The sequence below is a fragment of the Erythranthe guttata genome, chromosome 8 (assembly GCF_056151865.1).
Source record: "Erythranthe guttata isolate IM_541 chromosome 8, IM_541, whole genome shotgun sequence".
NCBI lineage: Eukaryota > Viridiplantae > Streptophyta > Magnoliopsida > Lamiales > Phrymaceae > Erythranthe > Erythranthe guttata.
Window position 1 is genome coordinate 5,636,741 of NC_142540.1, and position 19,048 is coordinate 5,655,788.

The window sequence follows — 19,048 nt, forward strand, 5'->3', positions numbered from 1 at the left end:
TACACAATCACATGCATATGTTCTTCAACAAAGAATAAATCATCATCATCAATTAGTACCAGTGGCCGATCTTTGAAGGCCGCCCCCCCCCCCCCCCCCCCCCCCCCCCAAGAAATTTATTTTTTAGCTATTTTGTAGTTACATTTTTTTGAATATTAATCTTGCCCCTCAATTGTTTTGTAAATATGTTGCTTAACCTTCAATATTTTGTTTTGTCACCATAATTTTATATAAATTGTATACACACATACATATATATTATATTTAATTAATATAATGATATAACATAAAATGGTGAAAACTAGTACTATTTTTAATAAAAAAAATTATAATTATGTATTTATTTTTTATTCTTTTATTAATACCTTTAAAAAATAAAATGAAGCGGTGTTTTGAACTACTTAAATAATTAAATGCAATACATTATTAGAATGATTTGGATTAATTAGTTTTTTTTTATGCTTGAAATATGACAATATTATAATATGTACTATTTGAATTAAAATGTAACAATATAAACTTCTTTTTGCAGTGTTTTGTGAACCTAAAAAATTTCCCCGAAAATTTAAACACCCCCCCCCCCCCCCCCCCCCCCCCCCCCTCCCCCTAACTTTTTATCCTGGATCCACCCCTGATTAGTACTGAACAAAAAATTGGATATACACAATCGTCAACATTACTATACATCAGAAAAAACTCATAGTTTATATATAACTATATATTACTACATGTTACGACACGTCACTATATATGACTATATGTATATGACCACATGTGACTATATATGACTACATGTATATGACCACATGGGACTATATGTGACTACATATATATGATACCACATGAGTATAGTCATATATAGTGTAGTTTGTGGTATATAGCTTCAGATCCCACTTTTCAATACGACAATAACTCCGATTTATTAGTTGCAAAAAAAATAATTTAATTTGACGAACACCATGTCCTCTCCATAAAAACTTAGTACATAGAAGTTGTTCAAACACCGAAACCTGTGACAAAAAATCAACAATTATCATTAACTGCAATAACACAATCAAATTCGAATACATAAATTATTGTTAATATACTTTCAAACGTACAAATAAAAAATCACTTCCCTTTACAAGTCCATGTTCACATAATAATCCTCTACAGTAACACTCTGCGCTACATTCCTCAAATTTTCTGTAGTTTTTTCATAACTACATTTTTCACTGCCCATATATATATATTTATATATATTAAAAAAAATGCAAACTTCCACCGATTATCGATATAACATCATCAAGCTTATCTCTCTCTTTTAAAAAAAATAAAATTAAAACCTCAATATTCATCGAGAAACAAAAAGAGTGGCACATGGGATAAACAAGGTAGTGAACAATAAAACTTTTGGTAATTCCATTGACCTATGTATCCGAATTTGTTTTGACCAAACATAAAAAATTTGTTAAGCAAACGATAAGGATTTAATAAAAATTTGGAAACATAAAATTGGAATAGGCGGAAATCGGATATTTTGTTACAATTTTCACCCCTAATTGTAAATAACCACTCCAAGTTATATATATATATATATTTTTTTTTTTTTTGAGCCATTTTCACTATATATTTTACCATTTCCAGTCAATTTTACGTGGGAAATTTTGGTATTTATATTTTTTTCGCCAAAACATCTAATTGCTTAGATTTTTTTTAATTTTCTTAATAAAACATTTTATTTTTGTCATTTTGAGTTTCTTCATTTTTTATTCTTAAATGTCTTCCGGTAGTTCAACCATCTTAAGATTACAAACATCTTTACAATCCTATTACTGTTGAGAATTTGAACTACCGGAAGACATTTAAGAAAAAAAAATGAAGAAATTCAAAATGACAAAAATAAAAAGTTTTATTCATAAAATTAAATAAAGTAAATCTAAGTAATTAAATGTTTTGAAGAAGAAAAGAAAAATATTAAAATTTCCCAAGTAAAATTGATCGAATATGTTAAAAAATATAGTGGAAAATGGCTCAAACAAACCCTTATAGTAATAAGCTTAGAAAGAGTATTTTCATCAGATTTTGGAAAAAATATAACAACAGGGGGGTTTTGTATTTATTTGTAGTACATGAGGTATATGATAGGTGTTTTTGTATTTACCCCTAATTTATTTGTTCATTTTTTTAAATATCAAAACTTCCAAATAAATTCTGAAATTTTTAACTAAATATTTGAAATTTGTTCATGCAGTAAAGTTTTTTTGGAATTTCAAAAAGTTTGGAATTGGAACCGCAAGTGTTGATTCATTTTTTAACAAAATAAATAGATTTTTTTATCTAAATGGTCCGATCTATTTCATCCGACTTTCTGGAGGAGAATGGTAAAATCATAAAGTTCACTTTTGACCCCGAATTCATTAGCCATACAACAAACAACCCCTTAAACTTCAAATCGTACACTTTTGCCCAGATTGACAAAAGGATACCCACTTTCATGAAATCATAAAACTATGTATTCAAAAAAAAGAAAAAAAAAAATTATAAAACTATAACTGCTCATATGATAAATTCTAATATTTAAAAAATAGCAATAACGATTCCATTTGCACTATCCACCTATTTTCAAATAGGGGTAATATGTCTCACACCCCTCAAACCAAACATAATTAAATATGAGTGACAATCTCAAATAGAATATTTTAACTATATCTCTATTTTAAAATAAAAATTGACACACATTCTTTATTTTTTATTTAACCCAAAAATACCCTTACAATAATAAAAACCCTCTCTCTCTCCCCCACTCTACGCCGCTCAGCACCCCCTCTCCTCTCACTTTTCCGTTTTCTCCCCTCCCCCTCTCTCTCTCTCTCTCATATGTGCGTCCCCAAGCCCCATCCATTTTTATTCTTTTTTCTTTTGACAGATTTATATTTAATAAATAATTAAATCCAACTCTCTCTCTCTCTCTCTCTCTCTCTCTCTCTCATATGTCGTTCCCAACACCCTACTTTTTTTTTCTTTTAACAGATTTGTATTTAATAAATGATTAAATCCAATTGTAGTGGCGGTGTTTATGGTAGGTGGCGATGGCTATGGTGGCGGTGGTTATAGTAGGTGGCGACGGCTATGGTGGCGACGACATGGAGTTGTGCTGTGTGGGGCTATGGTTATGGTTGGGATGTTATTGAAAGCATATTTTGAATAATTAATTGCATTTGATTTTCTTATTTTTTAAGAGAATTTGCTTAGTTTGGGTTTAAATAGCAGATTTAGGTTTTCTCAATGTTGGTAGGTGACAACAGTCGCGGCGGCTGTGAGCGTTGGTTGCTAGGGTTTGCATTGACTGCTAGGGTTCGCGACTGCTGGGAGTTGTTGACGGCTAGGGTTTGGTAGTAAAACATAGTACATTGTACACATTATAGTACATTATAGTACATTGTAGTACATTATAGTAAACTCTCGAAATAATGAAAGTTAAAATTATTGAAGAAACCGTCTCACTTTTTTTACATAAGAAATAACACATGAAATACTTTGGCTCTCCAATATGGACATACGGTAAAAGTATGTAAATATGTATATCTAATCTATTTATTATTATTATTATTATTATTATTATTATTATTATTATTATTATTATTATTATTATTATTATTATCCCTTAAATAAATATTGTATTCATATATTACTTTATTTTGAACAAAGAGTAATAAAGTGTATATTCTTTTATGTCCTAGAAGAATGTATATGTTAAAAGTAAAATAAAGTATTATGATACTAAAGTAGACAATGCGTACTCCCTTTTCTTTATTAAAAAAATTAAAAATCATATATTAGAAAATAACATAGAAATAAAAGCAAAAGATACATTAACAAACTTTAAGCAAGGGCACTATTCTACGTACGAGTTATTGATGGTTTAAGAATTAATGTGACATACTTGGAAAATTATAATGAAAAAGGTTATTCCAAAATTGAAATTTTTCAGATCGAAACCGCCGAAAATAAAAAAAATTCATTTCAACTTTTACCCCTACCATGTATTTATTGCCATCGAAATTAGAATACATGAGTTTTAGAATTCACTCGTATAATATATAATGTTGTCAACAAGAGTGGGGAATGAATATGTGGCCAAATTTGTCCTTTAAAGTGAACACTTGGCCATGTTAAGTTAGAGTATGGTTTTGCATATCTAATACTTCCTCTGTACTGTTTCATACTATCTGTCTCTTTTGAGAATTTTTTTTTTCCCATATTATCTGTCATTTTACAATTCCAATGCTGCATTAATTGCTTATTTTTCAATTTTACCATTATTAACACTATAGCACTCTTCCTGCATTAATTAATAAACAAGGGTATTTTGGTCCATCAATATTTATTTTCCTAAAATGAAGACATATTTATTGAGATTCTTAAGATTTGTGTCAAGGTGAAAAACGACACATATTAGGAACGGATGGAGTATTTCTCTATAAATATGCAAAATAATGACGCTGAATAACCCATTAAATAAGACCGACTCCACTTGAACGAACGACGGTTCAATGAAACTACATAACAACTTTTTTCAGCTGACGACTATTTTTTTCCATGAAAAGGGAAAAACATTTTTCCAATGACTAACTTTAGAGATGTATATGATTAACCAACAGTACAATCCATACAGTGGCGTCAGGGAGCATACTCTTCCGACATTTCTCAAATCCCTATTATTTTATATAATTATATGTAATAGCATTATTAACCCTCTTGTTATTTTTTTTCTAATATATTTGGTTCGTCGAACTCAAAATCCTGGCTCCGCTGCTAATTGCATAAACAATGTTTTGCTCAATTTTCATTTCACTTTTGTTTTTGTTAAGGTTCTTGAAAAAAATCCGAAACAACTTTAAACACAATTTGACCGCGCTACAGCGTAACCTGTCTCATCTCAACTTATAAACAAATACTACTTTCATTCTCAAATTACTCCCTCAAAATATATCTTCCGAAAATAAAATTTGATTGAAAATAACTCCCAAATTCCAACCGTAATAATCATCTTGATGAAAATAACTCTTGAAAGTCGCGACATGTAGGAATATTCTCTAGAATCAAAATAGATCCGGTTTTTTTTCAAGGACTCGGTTCTCCATCCAAGTTTGAGCCAATGTATGTATCACTAGAAACAACCAAATGTTGAAACTTAGGCTGACCACGCTCACAACTCATAAATCCTGTGTTTGTGTATGTAAAATAATAGCTACTATATTTGGCAACTTTTTGTCGCCACGTGCAACAATTAACAAATTCGAACGAAATTAATAAGTGATTATTTTGTAGACCCCTCATTTCCAAATTATATAGAACTAACTACCAAGTATATTACATTCTAGGAGAAATCCCCTTTATTTCGAAAATATTTTGACATACCCCCTGGGCTACCCTGAAATTCCTAAAATACCCTTCTAAAATCAGTTTTAAACCCTAGCCACTCACGGTCTCTCTCTTCTTCTCCCAGATTCAAAATTCCGCCTCCACAAACCTCCCACCGGCGAAATTGCTTCCCGGAGCCATAACTCTCTCTCCGGTGGTCGGAATTCGATGGTTTAACTACCGTTGGATTCCTCTCGTCGAGCTCCTTCTTTTGGTGGTGATTTCATTCAGTTTTGAGCGCTGATCTGTTTCTGCAATTTTTTTTCATTCGAGGACGGTGATCTTGCCGGAGCTTTATTTTGTGTTCCACCCGTCGAAATTTGACGGGTCACCCACCGTTGGATTCCTCTCGTCGGGATCTATATTTTGATGGTAATTTCGTTTATTTTTATATTTTCAGATTTATTTCTATATTTTTTTGCATTTGTGGGCGCGCGGAACCGTGGGTGGTTATTAGCGGCGTCTAGGGTTTTGGTAGGAGGCGAGGGGGTGAGGAGTCACTGTCTGTTTGATTTAAAATCTGTAGCATTTCCTAGCAATAACCTCTCTCTCTATCTCTCGATCTCTTAGTGTTTGTTGATTTTTGAGTGTTTTGATGTTTTTCTTCAAATTTTGTTGATTTGCACTAAAGTTATTTCTTTTTGTTTTGATTTTGCAATTGCAGCTTAATAAAGGCTATTGATCCTTTCCTTGAAGGTGTCAAATTTTTTTTTTTAAGTTACATCTGATTTGTTCAACATATTGTATACATTACTGTACATTACTATACACTACTATAGTAACATGTATTTATATATGCGTATATTTGTCTATTTTCGATTTGTATTTTATTGGTTCTGATGTGATTTATAATAAAAATATTGAAATTTGTAAATTTTTGTTGGGGTTTTATGAATTTATTTTGTATAAGTCAGTATTCGTGTGTGTATACAATTGCTCGACTAAAACATCGGGAAAAAAAACGAACATAACTATGAATTACTATAGGTACTATAGTTATATGTAGTTATTTTCAGTACTGTAAGCATATTGTTTTGAAAATTAAAAAAGAAAAATTAAAAAAAAAATTGAAAAAAATTAAAAAGAAAAAAATTAGCGAAACAATATGCTTACAGTACTGAAAAATTAAAAAGAAATAAATATATATATATTTAACAAACCGGTTTAAAAAAATAAAAAAATAATAATAATAATAATAATAAATAAATCAGCGAAAATGATAAATGCAGGACCATATATGCTGATGCAGTTTGGCCGAAAATTGCATATAAGGGTAATAGAGTACTTTCGCTTCTCCGGGAGGGTATGTCAAAGGATGATTTGGGCTTGGGTTTATCCCTAGTTTATATGGTGGCTAGTGGTATGTAAAATAACCCCAATTAATAATCAATATATTAATTATTAATATACTAAAAGAAATTGTTTTGAGTTCCAATCTCTCTCTCGATATGTTTAGGTTACACTTTGAAGATAGATTTTCATTTCATTTCAAGAGGGTGATATTTAAGAAAAATATTTCGAGAACGAAAAAAAAAATCTTTATCGGGTACTATTTTTTTTATTTTTTTTTTCTCTAACCGGTCAAATCATGTATAAGAGGGTGTGAATATGTTGCGGAGTTCGGAGGCAACGGCCCAGAAAATATTTTTGGGTTATTTCGAAAAATAATAAATTTATAAAAAAATATTATTAATTAGAATATAATGTGTGCAAAATATGACCATTAGATCTAGCTCCTTCATTATTAGGGTAATTTGTTAAAACTTTCAAAGATAAAATATTATTGGGAGTATCGTTTGGTATTCATTGGATCAATTTCACTAAATTATAATATATTCAACGACACAACTAATTAGATGTAGAAATCTACCCGATATATTTCACCATCAGTTAAAATGTTTTAGAACTAACCGGTCTAACTTTCGACAATTATAATAATTTGTTTTACAAGAACCTAGTTAATTATATAATTGGACAAAACAAATACAATATCGAAGAATATGTGGCTAAACAAATGAAAAAAGATCGACTTCCATCGACGGTTTTGTAAATGCTACACCCGGTGAAATGCACCGAATCATCCTGCACCATTAATCTACACATAATAACACACACATCCATGTATATGTGTGGTTGTTATTTGACTAGATCTACGGTGCAAAACAACCCAATGTTTTTCTCCAGGTGTAGTCCGTCGACATAACCAAATAAGATTATGCAATTTTACGAGAACCTAATTATATAAATGGACTGCATCGATTCCGATAAACAGTTTTCCAATAAACAAACGTAGTATACTTCTCTTTCCTTCAAAAATTTATCATGAGCCGAATGCAAAAGGTTAATATTTTAACTAGGTATCGAATAGAACTCGTTTTTATGATTAATCTTGCCAGCCAAACAAGGCCTCATAAGTCATAATGTAACTATACAACAAGAGAGCAATTTCGACATCATTTTGCACCAGCAGATCAAGGAGAATTGGAAACTTCAGTTATGAATAATATATCGTATTCTAATACGAAGAATATGATCGGATTATTCCAGCTTCTGTAGAGCTGATAAGATAACACGTTTCTTTCAGAAACCTAACTTTCAAATTAAATCTTTGTCTTCCTAAATTATCCCGCCATTTGTCTTCCGCATAACCTGGAAATCTGGCTGAATCCTGCATTATAGAATGTACAACAAACAAGTGAATTGTGAAACTAAAATGCGTCTTTTTCGGTGACACTGATTTTCCGAAACATAATTTCAAATGCATATATTTATAGTTAGATTACAATTTTACGATGATTGTACGAAAGAGAAATTCCTTCCGCCTAGAAAATATCATGACATAATTTCATATGCATGTTGCAATAAAAATATAATAAAAAAAAAAAAAAAAAAAAAAACCTCGTAAATGGCCATCGAATATACTAACGCCTCTTAATGGTACAGAAAAAAAAATTGAAAAATTGATTCTTCACCTCAAATTACGTCCCGTGCAGAATCTATCGTATATGGGATTTAAATTTAGTTCCAGTATCTTACATAAGAAACTGATATTACTACCTCAGAAGCGCCTCGATCTCTGTTGTGGTGGATAACCAGTCATCCCCATTCCAGGGTCTTTTCTTCTCCCCTGTAATAAAATGGAAAATATTGCATATTTTTACGAAAGAAAAAATAAATAAAATAAATAAAAAATCAGCAGGAAAAATATCATCTGAACAGACAGAAAACCTGCTGCTGTTGTTGAGGCTGAGGAGCAACACCTCGCTGCATCGGCACGCCGCCTGGATTTACTCCACCGCCCATTGCCGCCTGAGAAGCAAGATTATAAGCCGGAATGCCAGGTGGCGGTTGAGTCCTTTGCATGCCAACCATAGCCATCGGCCGAGGCATCGACCTATTTTGCATTACATGTTGGCCCGCCATTCCCCCCGGCATATTATTTCCAGATGATATCTAATTACAGCAAACCAAAAATACAATTACGGGTAATTAAAACAAAATGTCGTAAAGACATAGAATTATGCCACGTGTCTGAACATTTTTCTTTAAATATTTTTTTGTGATGCTCGTGTGTTCAGTACGTATCTGGACTTTAAAGTTGAACATTTTATATTCAAGTATAGGAAATAATCGGTCTGTTATTGACCAATGAAAGCGTCCAGAAGTAGTAACTTCTTAAGCTGAAATTAATAAATTTCTAGGATGGTGAAAATGTCGAGAATGGATGACTGATTCTCACCATTTAAAACACACAAAAGAAAAACTTACGCAGAAAATCACGTTAAATGTCTAAAAGCTCGTAGCCACATTAAATATAAAAGACGTTGCATATACAGCAAAACAATGATAAGTCTGTTTGCGGTATATAAATTAAATTATTTAGTAACGAAATAAAGGTTGAAACAAAGTGTGACCACGGATTTAACGAAACATTATAGATTATTATCTTAATTTTACGAAACTTGAAAAGCATGAAGCTGTTTATTTGGGCAAAACCATCAATCATCCTAACATTCTTAGATATATCGTAACGTCATATTTTGTAGCTTGTATAATTTGGAGAAAAAAGAATCCCGATAAACAAAAGTACATAACATGCATTGGTTTATACTTGTTTATGATATTTTAATTTTTCATTTTTCGATAAGTATCGCCCAGTACTGTATGTGTGATTCTGACTCATCACATACGTCTCGCAAAGACTGCTAAACCCAACACGAACTTTCTCCAAGTCTCATATCTCCAGTCCATAAATTGCTACCGCCAGGCACTACGAAATAGAGGTCTTTCTATCGCCTACCGTATATCTATGCATACTTTTCACAATACCATTTTAGAATAGGAAAAACAGGGTTAGATTAGAAATAATATTATTATATAAGGCTCCGTTTGGTTGGCAAGATAAGATTAGCCAAGATAAGATTAAATAATCTAATGAAACCCAATTATTATATTGGATCTTGAAATGTTCAACAAAAAAAAACTCATTAGAAGGCAAGATAAGGCAAGATAAGCCATGATTATATAATTTTGGCGGGTCGACCCGACAATTTATTGAGGATACCAAACATCAAATTAAGTCCAACTATTTAGTTACTGGTTTATCTTGGCAACCAAATGGGGCCTAAGTGCATTATCTTATATAGATTAGATAGAAATTACCTACCGACATAGATTCCTTACGTAAATAAAATCCTAAATATATTCTAACAACCATAATAATTTTAGTAGCACATATAGTATGCACCATCAACAAGCAAAATCTGTCCGTAAGGAAATAAGGGTGCGAGAGAAAATGATTTGAACGAGGCTTTAGAGATAGTCTTTTGGTCAAACGTCATGACCAAGGTGATATATAACCAATTAGAGAAAAAAGAAGACCGCCTTTCCCCGAATAAAGCTGGGTAAAATGACACATAAAAGGGAAGCAATCTTTACGGAGATGTTAAATCGATTATTTTAGAAAGTAAAGACTTGGCTTTATTGATTTGATACTAGAAAGGAATATGGGCACTAAAATTAATTCCAAATCTATTAGACGAATAATTCAAAGACATTGATGACACCTTGTAAAGAAAAACGGAAGATACGATAAACGGATGCAAAACCCATGCCTAATGAAGTAATCGTTAATCATGCAATAAGTAAAAAATCTATGTTTGCACGTTGTATAGGTTTCGGAAAGACTTATTGAACATCTCAAATATTTTCCACATAATGTCGAAAAAGTTTACGATCCCATGCAGGTTTTGAACATTTCCTCTCTATGCACGACTGCATCGAAAACTCATTTTGGCATTAAGGTGTGTCCCAACTCAGGTTTGGGGTTGGATCTAAGTATTGTTCAAATAAACTGGCCTCTATTACCTGGAAATATGATATTCCACGAGTTTTATGTTATTCGCTTGTCCCCTCAAGATTGTTAATATTTATTTTAAAGGCTACGAGTCTAAGTTGACAATACGATAAGGGGGGTAAGAAGGTAATTCTAAACACACGAGGTTCCGTTCAAATATTGCACAAACAGAGAGTCATCACCAAAGGGATTAGCCAATATTATTTTTTAAATAGACCGGGCCAACAAATCAAACAAAAAATAATAATAATAAAAAAAAAAAATAGAAAATCGTACCGGTTGAGAGGGTTGGAGACTAATTGTTCCTTCAATATCAGTGGCTGTGTCCACTGGCCGAGTTGGGTAGTTCACAACTTTATCTCCTGGTTGTGGCGGTACAAGTGAACTGACATAATTCATCGGTTATTAATTATACCAAAAATTACTGAATGGGCATTCATTATTAAATATGAAGCGCTTAACGAAAGTAAATTATGAGATCAAATAAAAAATGCTACAACAAACGAATGTAACTCCATACTTGCAACCCGCCAAAGGTTCGTGGCGAAAATACCTGCAAATTAGAGAGGAGAATGGAAAATTAAAAGATTGCAATTCGATGAGTTACGACAGTACAAAACCCTTTATGCTTAACTCATTACATTAACGGTCATACTAAACTAACACAAAGCCAGTATCAAAATTTAACAGCATAGCGATATTTTATTGAATTACGTGAACCTATAATCAAGAGTCTCACTGAACTTTCCAGAAAGTAGAAACCAATATTTTTTGGGCATACTTAATTAGTAGTTTTTCAAGTGAACAAAGATCATATTTATTCATAAGTGAATGTAAAGATCATCCAAGTGGGAATGCATATCAGATACAATGACGATTGACAAGCTTATAGAGGAGGAAAAGGTCAACTATACATACTCATGGTCAAGAGCTTCGGCGGCTGTTAATCTTTTTTTCGGATCATACCTGCAAATAGAATGAGCCATCGATTGCACATCCATATATTCATCTCAAAACAACCATGTGCAGAAGAAAAATGTATCTACTTGCGCAGCTTTCTTATATAACAAAACATAAGGATATTTTAGATTGTATAGGTACCAAATAAATTGAAATATTTACTACAATAAATAAATCGAGACACAGTAATGTCATGACTAATTACTTTTGAGATATTAGATGCAGTAACATACTAGTGGATGGATGTTAGAAAACCCATTGTTCAACAGATGCATAGTAATAAAACAGATGTCAAGATCGATGCTTTCAAGAAATGCAGAATAAAGACATACTCGAGCATCTTCGAGAGGAGGTCATAAGCTGCATTTTTGGGAGAGAGGTGAATTACATTGTAAAGTCCAGCATTATTGCTGCATCAATAGAAGAAAAAAAATAATTAATAAAATGACATACATACTAGCACCGGAACATTAATAGCAGTTAACAGACAACCTACTGATATTAAAAAAAAAAAAAAAATAAGAAAAGAATATAACTAACTATGTGTGCCCTTGAATATGTTGCAAATCAGTCTGCCAATGTGGAAGATGCACGAGCATTGGCCACTTTTCCGGTGTGGGATGACCTGATAGGAACTAACATTTATCATCATTTGTTCGCATAAAAACTACAAAGAAGGGATTCATCAAAAGAACATTCTTACCTAGAACCTTAAATATTTTGTCCAGTTGATCAAGCTGCGTCGATAAAATAATTTTCAGAAAACAGCCAGCCAAAAAACCTAGTATATATGCTGACATAAGAAACGTAAACAACCAACCTGAAACGGGTTAGGTGTCCCTTTTACTTCTTGCCCTTGAAATAGTGGCTTTAGAGTGAGAAGCTCAGCAAATATGCAACCCACAGCCCACATGTCTTCCCGTAAACAAAAAAGTTACAAAGAATTAGCGACGGCTTAAATATCTAATTGCAACTGCAAGTAGTATGATTTTAAAGGTTTGTGATATTTAGCAACATATGGTCCGATGAGATCTTACCTACGGCACTCGTATAATGTTTTGCCCCAAGGAGTAACTCAGGCGCACGGTACCAAATAGTTACCACAACCTGTAGTTTACAAATTAAAAAAACGAAACTTTACAGGAAGAAGAAAAGATGGTATTGACCAAATTTACGATAATTTATATATTTCTATGTTTTCCTCTTTTATTTGTCAATTAACATGTTTTGCCCAAAATATTTCTTACCCCGTTTTCATGCAGTGGTTTTAAGGGAGCTTGGTAAATTCTAGCGAGGCCAAAATCAGCAATTTTTACCACTCCGTGTTCTTCCCCATCACCCATTACCTGGTAATCAGAAGTTCCAAATAAATGAAAGACAGAGCTCGAGTTCAAAGTAAATAACAGACAAATTGCACTAAAATAACAGCACAAGCACATCAGGGTTAAAGATTATCATCACAAATATAATCGAGAGGTATAATGGCAACAGAAGAAAGAGAAGAAAAAAAATGAAAGAATGTTACCAAGATATTTGACGGCTTTAGATCTCGGTGGACGATCCAATTACTGCATAAAATTCCAATAGTGGAAGAGTTAACCAAACTCTTTTGGAATACATTCTAGACGTAAATAAGCAATTTATGCTGGAACAAAAAGAAAATCTACTTTCTCTTTTAAATTACTACAGAAAGTTCAAGAAAATGCTCCGCACAAATAAAGCTAGATAGAGATTTTGCTTTCAAAATTCCGGCGTTCCTCGTCACCATGGACACCATTTTTATGCAAGGAATACAGCCACAAAATTCAGATTTAACAATTAAACGGAGCATTTCAAATTCATAGAAAATCCTATCATATATACACAAAGAATTCCACCCAAAAACAAGACCATGTTATCTGAATATAAAAACAAAACGGAAAAAACTGGAAGCCATTTCTTCTAGAAATCCCAAGATCCATTACATCCAAATCTACCAAGTCACCGCCATTTACACACCTATCTCTACATCCTACGCAATCATCAGAAAATAGATAGACATATGATTAACAACATTATATCCAGACTTTGGATAATCTTACTACATACTGAGAGCAAATTCTCCAGAGTTTGTTTCCAGTCAGGGTTGCAAAATATAGCTTTGATAGTAAGAAATGCAACTGTTCACGATAAGCCATTTAAGATTTTTGGACTGTGGAAATATATAACGCAATGTCCCTTCTCGGGATTCACAACCAGTTAATCTTATTTGGATCCAGTTAATGGTCCCATAAATGTGAGAGTAAAATTATATGTAGTCACACTAATTAAGCAAAAGACTCTTGAAAATAAACACAACCTGTGAAGATAATTAAGACCATTGAGAAGCTGCCACAATATCGACTTAACGGTGTACGGGTTGATCGCTTGGTTGACCTTGTCCCTGTGATGTCTGATGATTTCCTGGCACGATCCACAAGATCTCAATCATTTTATGCTACAGAGAGATTGATCGACATATAAACATGGAAGAGTAGAACTGCAAAAAGGGCTTAAAATAGTTGATGCTAAAAGGTTTACTCACATAAAGATCGTGCTCGGCATAGTCAAAAGCTAAATAAAGCGACATGTCTGCGTGATTGATGTGCACGTTCACAAGCTTTACCACATTCTCATGGGAAATCTCCCGAAGCAACTGCAAAATCGAAAGCTTATTACTACGAAATTAAATATGAAGGAGAGGAAGGAACGGGAATAGTTAAAGAAGAAATTTCACGAAGAAACACTTGAAAAAAAACAGAAAATTAAGAGGATCAATTCAAATTGGACACACAAAAAAACACGGATTAACCTACACCAGAGACGATGAGCCCATCAAATTCTTCCGACCAATTACACACAAAAAAACACGGTAATAACAAGAATCATCATTCTTACCACACTTAAAACACACACACACACACACACACACACACACTCCAGACCCAACTACAAGAAAAATGATATTTTTTTTCTTATTCTAGCCGTTCTAATAAACAGAGAATCCCCGTAAAATGAGCACGAACAGAGATACGTGTCCTATACAATAATACATACATTGCTGTAGAAAATCATGTAAAACGCAGAAACACCCAAAAAAATTAAAAAAATGGGGGTTTTGCAAATAACCATAATTTCACGAATCGCGGTGGGGGAAACGCCGTCGCCATCTTTGGACTGCTTGAATTTCTTGATGGCTATTGATTTAGAGCGGTTCGCCTTAATCTTCGCCAAGAAAACCAAACCGTATGTTCCCTCTCCGATTTTCCCAATCACATCGTATTGCTCGAGCCACTCCGGCTTACTGCTCGAATTGCCCGCCCTCCCATCCCCCATATATGCTCCACACCTGCTCTGAATCAATTTCTTCAATAAATTAATTAAAAAAAAAAAAAGAAATCTCTCTGCTTTTTCTCTCAATTACAGTGTGTCGCAGTGGTTTATGCTTTATTATGCTTCAGCGGTGAGGCTGCAGATAAGGAAATTACTGCGATTGCAGAATAAATTCCCTGAATTGAACAGCAAAATAAAAGTCGATTTTGCTTGAAGTTGAAGATGAAGTCGATAAATATTTAGCTGATTTCTATTGCTTTGTTTGGCTGCTCTGACTAATATTCAAAAACAATTTATTTTTTATTTTTATTTTTTGGGTTAATATGCTATGAGCCCCTCAAATGAAACCGAATTTGAACTAAATGACAAGTTCAAATTCATTTTTTTAATTAAATCCTTAATTTCAAATAATCTATGGGCTACATCCCTAATTTTTTTTTTATCCCTATATTGCCCTTATAGCCTAAATTATATAACCTACATATATTCACGTTTCTCCAATTCAGATTTATTTCGTTTTTTTATTTCTCTCACGTTCTCTCTCTTCCTCCATCTCTCACACGATCTCTGTATCTTTTTTCAATTCCGGTTTTTTTTTCTCGCTCTCTCTCTCACCTCTCCATCCCCACACACCTCTCTTGCTAATTAATTCAGTAGTAGCCGAACCAGGGGTTGTGATGGAAAGGGCGGCAGCGGGGCTGTGGTAGAGGAGGAGGCGGCTGCGGCGGGCTGTGGTCGAAGCGGCGGGCTGTGGTGGTTGAGATGGCGGCGAGGGGTTGTGGTAGTCGAGGCGGCGGTGGGGGCTATGGTGGTTGAGTCGGCATCGGCGATTGTGGTGGTCTAGGCGGCGGGCTGTGGTGGTCGGGATGGCGGCGGGGCTGTGGAGGAAGAGGCGGCGGCGGCGGGCTGTGGTGGTCAAGCCGGCGGGTTGTGGTGGTCGAGATGGCGGCGAGGGGTTGCTGTGGTTGTGGCGGCGGGATGTGGTTAATTATGGTGGAGATTTCATCTCGATCTTCAAGATATTTTGTTTGATTTGAGTTCAAAATCGTAAATCTGGATTTCCCAAAGTTCGTAGGTGACTATGGTTGCGATGGATGCAGACGTTGGCGGCTAGGGTTTGACGGCTAGGGTTGGCGAGGATTGTGTGTTTGTTGGTTGCTAGGGTTTGGTAGTACACCATAGTAGATCATAGTGGACCGTAGTATACCACAGTCTACTATAATATTACATCAAATAAAATATTAAAAAATAAATAAATATATATATATATATATATATATATATATTGAATTAACAAAAACGAAAAACGAGTTTTGTTTTGTAATTTTCAATAATATTGTAGATTTTTTTTAATAATAGTGTAAAAACGATAGGTTACCATAGTACAACATAGTACACCATAGTATACCATAGTATTTTTAAAATTTGCTGAATTATTTAACAAAAAAAGAAGAAAAATAAAACGTAAGTTTCAAAAAAATGTTATAAATAAGGAAAAAAAATTGTCTATATATAATAACGTAAAAAATGTAGAGTGAAAATTGAAAAAATAAAGATGAGTAAAAGGGCATTTTTGGAATGAATTTAATAAAGGATGTGAAGCAAATGTTTAGTTGAGGTTGTCATTTAGTTCTAATTAGTTTTGTCACTAGGGACCTATATCTTAAGACCCCTTATTTTTTAGAAGTTTTGTTAAGATTGTTTTGTATTAGTAGATGGGAAAAATACTTTTTCCATCCCTTAAGTTTGCACTAATTTCATATTTTGTCTCTCTTGCTTATAAATAACACATTTCGTCCTTCATGTTTCAAAAGTGTAACACTTTTAGTTGTTACCGTCAATTTTTCGTTAAAACTAACGGAATTAAGTATGTGCCCGTCACTGCTTTAACTGACGGACTAACGTTAAATTGACGGAAATGTCCAAAAATGTTAAATTATTGAAACATGAGGGATCAAATGTGTTTTTTATGAACATATGTCACGAAATATGAAATTAGTGCAAACTTGAGGGATAAAAACTGTAGTTTTTCTAATAGTAGAAATACATTATTTGAATAATTCATAATTTAAGTTTAGATTGTTTTATTTTTTCAATTTCAATAATATAGTTGTAATATTTGTACAATATTTCGGTCATCATTGTAATCTATGACTGGCAATCCATTAAAATGTACAATGAAAATTATTGTTGTATCCGATTCAAATTAAATGTCGTCTAAGATTTTTGTGCCCTTATTAAGAAAACTAATAAATATGCATAGATTTTATAAAAATATATATGACTTAAATATTATTTCTCACTAATTCACTACTATTAATTGTTTAATTTTTTCTAGGATTAACGTGTGAAATAATTTATAAGTTCTTATCGTAAATTTGGAAAGAAAAGTAATTAATGAATCATTGAAAATATAAATTTACATATAAGTTGAAACAATATTTTCAATGCAAAAGGACTATTAATTTGAACCAGGTGAAATATTGTAGTGATTGGATTTCGTCTTGAAAATATAATGGGTTTTTATTAAGGACCAATATGAGATTATGATTTCCAAAATTTTAAAATAAGTGTGACTATTATTCTATTATTTGAGCAGAGTTAACATGGTGAACTGGATAAGCCTACGGGCTGAACTAGATACTAGGCGTGGAAGATTTCTCTAAAATAACATGGTGAATCTTTTTGTTACGAATCGTCTTTAAATTGTTTCTTCTCGCGCTTGGATTGTTACTATTCGACCTCCCACAATCATGTTAACATATCAGATCTCTATGTGGTAGTTGATTGTTGGGTTCCACTTGATTCACATTTTGGCTCGTTTTAAAATTCGTTTCTCTTCTATTACGTATTCGGGTATGAAAACCTGACGGGCCAACCTTTTTTCAGCTCGTCTAATAAATTCTAGCAGTTATCTGTACTGATATTCCTTATGGAATTAACAATAAGGGCGGTTGTTGTTAGGTAATCAAGAAAGTACATAATTCCCTAAGGGTCATCTTACATCGGTATGATTTCTAATGTGTTCTAATATCAATGAAGGGGAAGTTGTCAATTGAGAGAATTAGCGTGCTTCTCCTCGAGCTGCCAATACAAAAGACGACACCTCTATTCTCCTCCGGGCTGAGCTACGAACAACGTACCGTTATTGTACTTCACTGACTTAATTTAGATGAACGTTTATGATGAATCGAAGAACTATAGAGAAAGGGAGTGAACAAACGTAGATGAGGTGGTTGTGGAGGAGCGGCGACGAGGGCGGCAACTAAGAGGAGGTGTGAAAATAAAAACAAGAATTGGAGCGAGAGAGAAATAATAGAAAAAATAGAAAACGAAGAATAGAGATAAATTAGGCATACCATGAAGAACTTTGCGAAATATTAAATTTAATTGATAAGTAGGGGGTATCACTAATAATCCAAAAAGAATATATACCTCAATGTAGGGTTGGGCATGGATTTGGCCAGACAATTATCGGTCGATTATCTACCTGGTCCGATCCTTTGATTTTGCTGAAAATTGAAAATTATTACCAGCCCGGTCATTATGGGTCGGCTAATGATTAGCAAGCGACTTTGTCGGATAAATAATAGGTCGTTGATTGGTATTGTCGGCCAACTATTTTTTTTAAAACAATAATAAGATGTTTTTAAAAAAAATCAAAAAATGTTCATTTTTTTCTTTTTTGAAAATTTATGTTGTAAAAATCTTAAATTTAAAATCAAGATATTTTTTTTATATATATTATTTCAACATTACAAAATATACAATTAAATATTTATAATTAAAAAAAAATATTAAAAAAGTCGGATGAACGATGTTACCCGACCATCCAACTTTTGAGTAAATTGAAAACCACCGACCGGCCCATTTATATATAGGTCGGTTAGATTACCGGCTCGACTTGGACCAAAAGAAGCGGGTCGAAAGTGATCGGTTGGCCTATAAAACCGACCGATGGCCACCTCTCACTTC

General features: G+C 33.1%; 1 protein-coding gene across 2 annotated transcripts; it reads right to left on the bottom strand.

Moving 5' to 3' along the window:
- Positions 1–7,769: 7,769 nt before the first annotated feature.
- CDKE;1 (cyclin-dependent kinase E;1) lies at positions 7,770–15,379 on the bottom strand. Of its 2 annotated transcripts, none has more exons than XM_013002157.2 (16): positions 14,870–15,379; positions 14,286–14,396; positions 14,061–14,164; positions 13,248–13,290; positions 12,970–13,068; positions 12,760–12,829; positions 12,543–12,637; positions 12,426–12,459; positions 12,263–12,347; positions 12,055–12,132; positions 11,681–11,728; positions 11,283–11,315; positions 11,039–11,147; positions 8,635–8,859; positions 8,464–8,533; positions 7,770–8,074 (listed from the first exon to the last, which is right to left on the bottom strand). In XM_013002157.2, the coding sequence occupies exons 1-15, from the start codon at positions 15,074–15,076 to the stop codon at positions 8,465–8,467; spliced, it is 1,410 nt and encodes a 469-aa protein (XP_012857611.1). In that variant the 5' UTR covers positions 15,077–15,379; the 3' UTR covers positions 7,770–8,074; position 8,464. The 2 variants fall into 2 exon arrangements, with proteins under 2 accessions (XP_012857611.1, XP_088677940.1); XM_088821814.1 differs by having other exon boundaries at positions 8,443–8,533; positions 14,870–15,368.
- Positions 15,380–19,048: the final 3,669 nt, after the last annotated feature.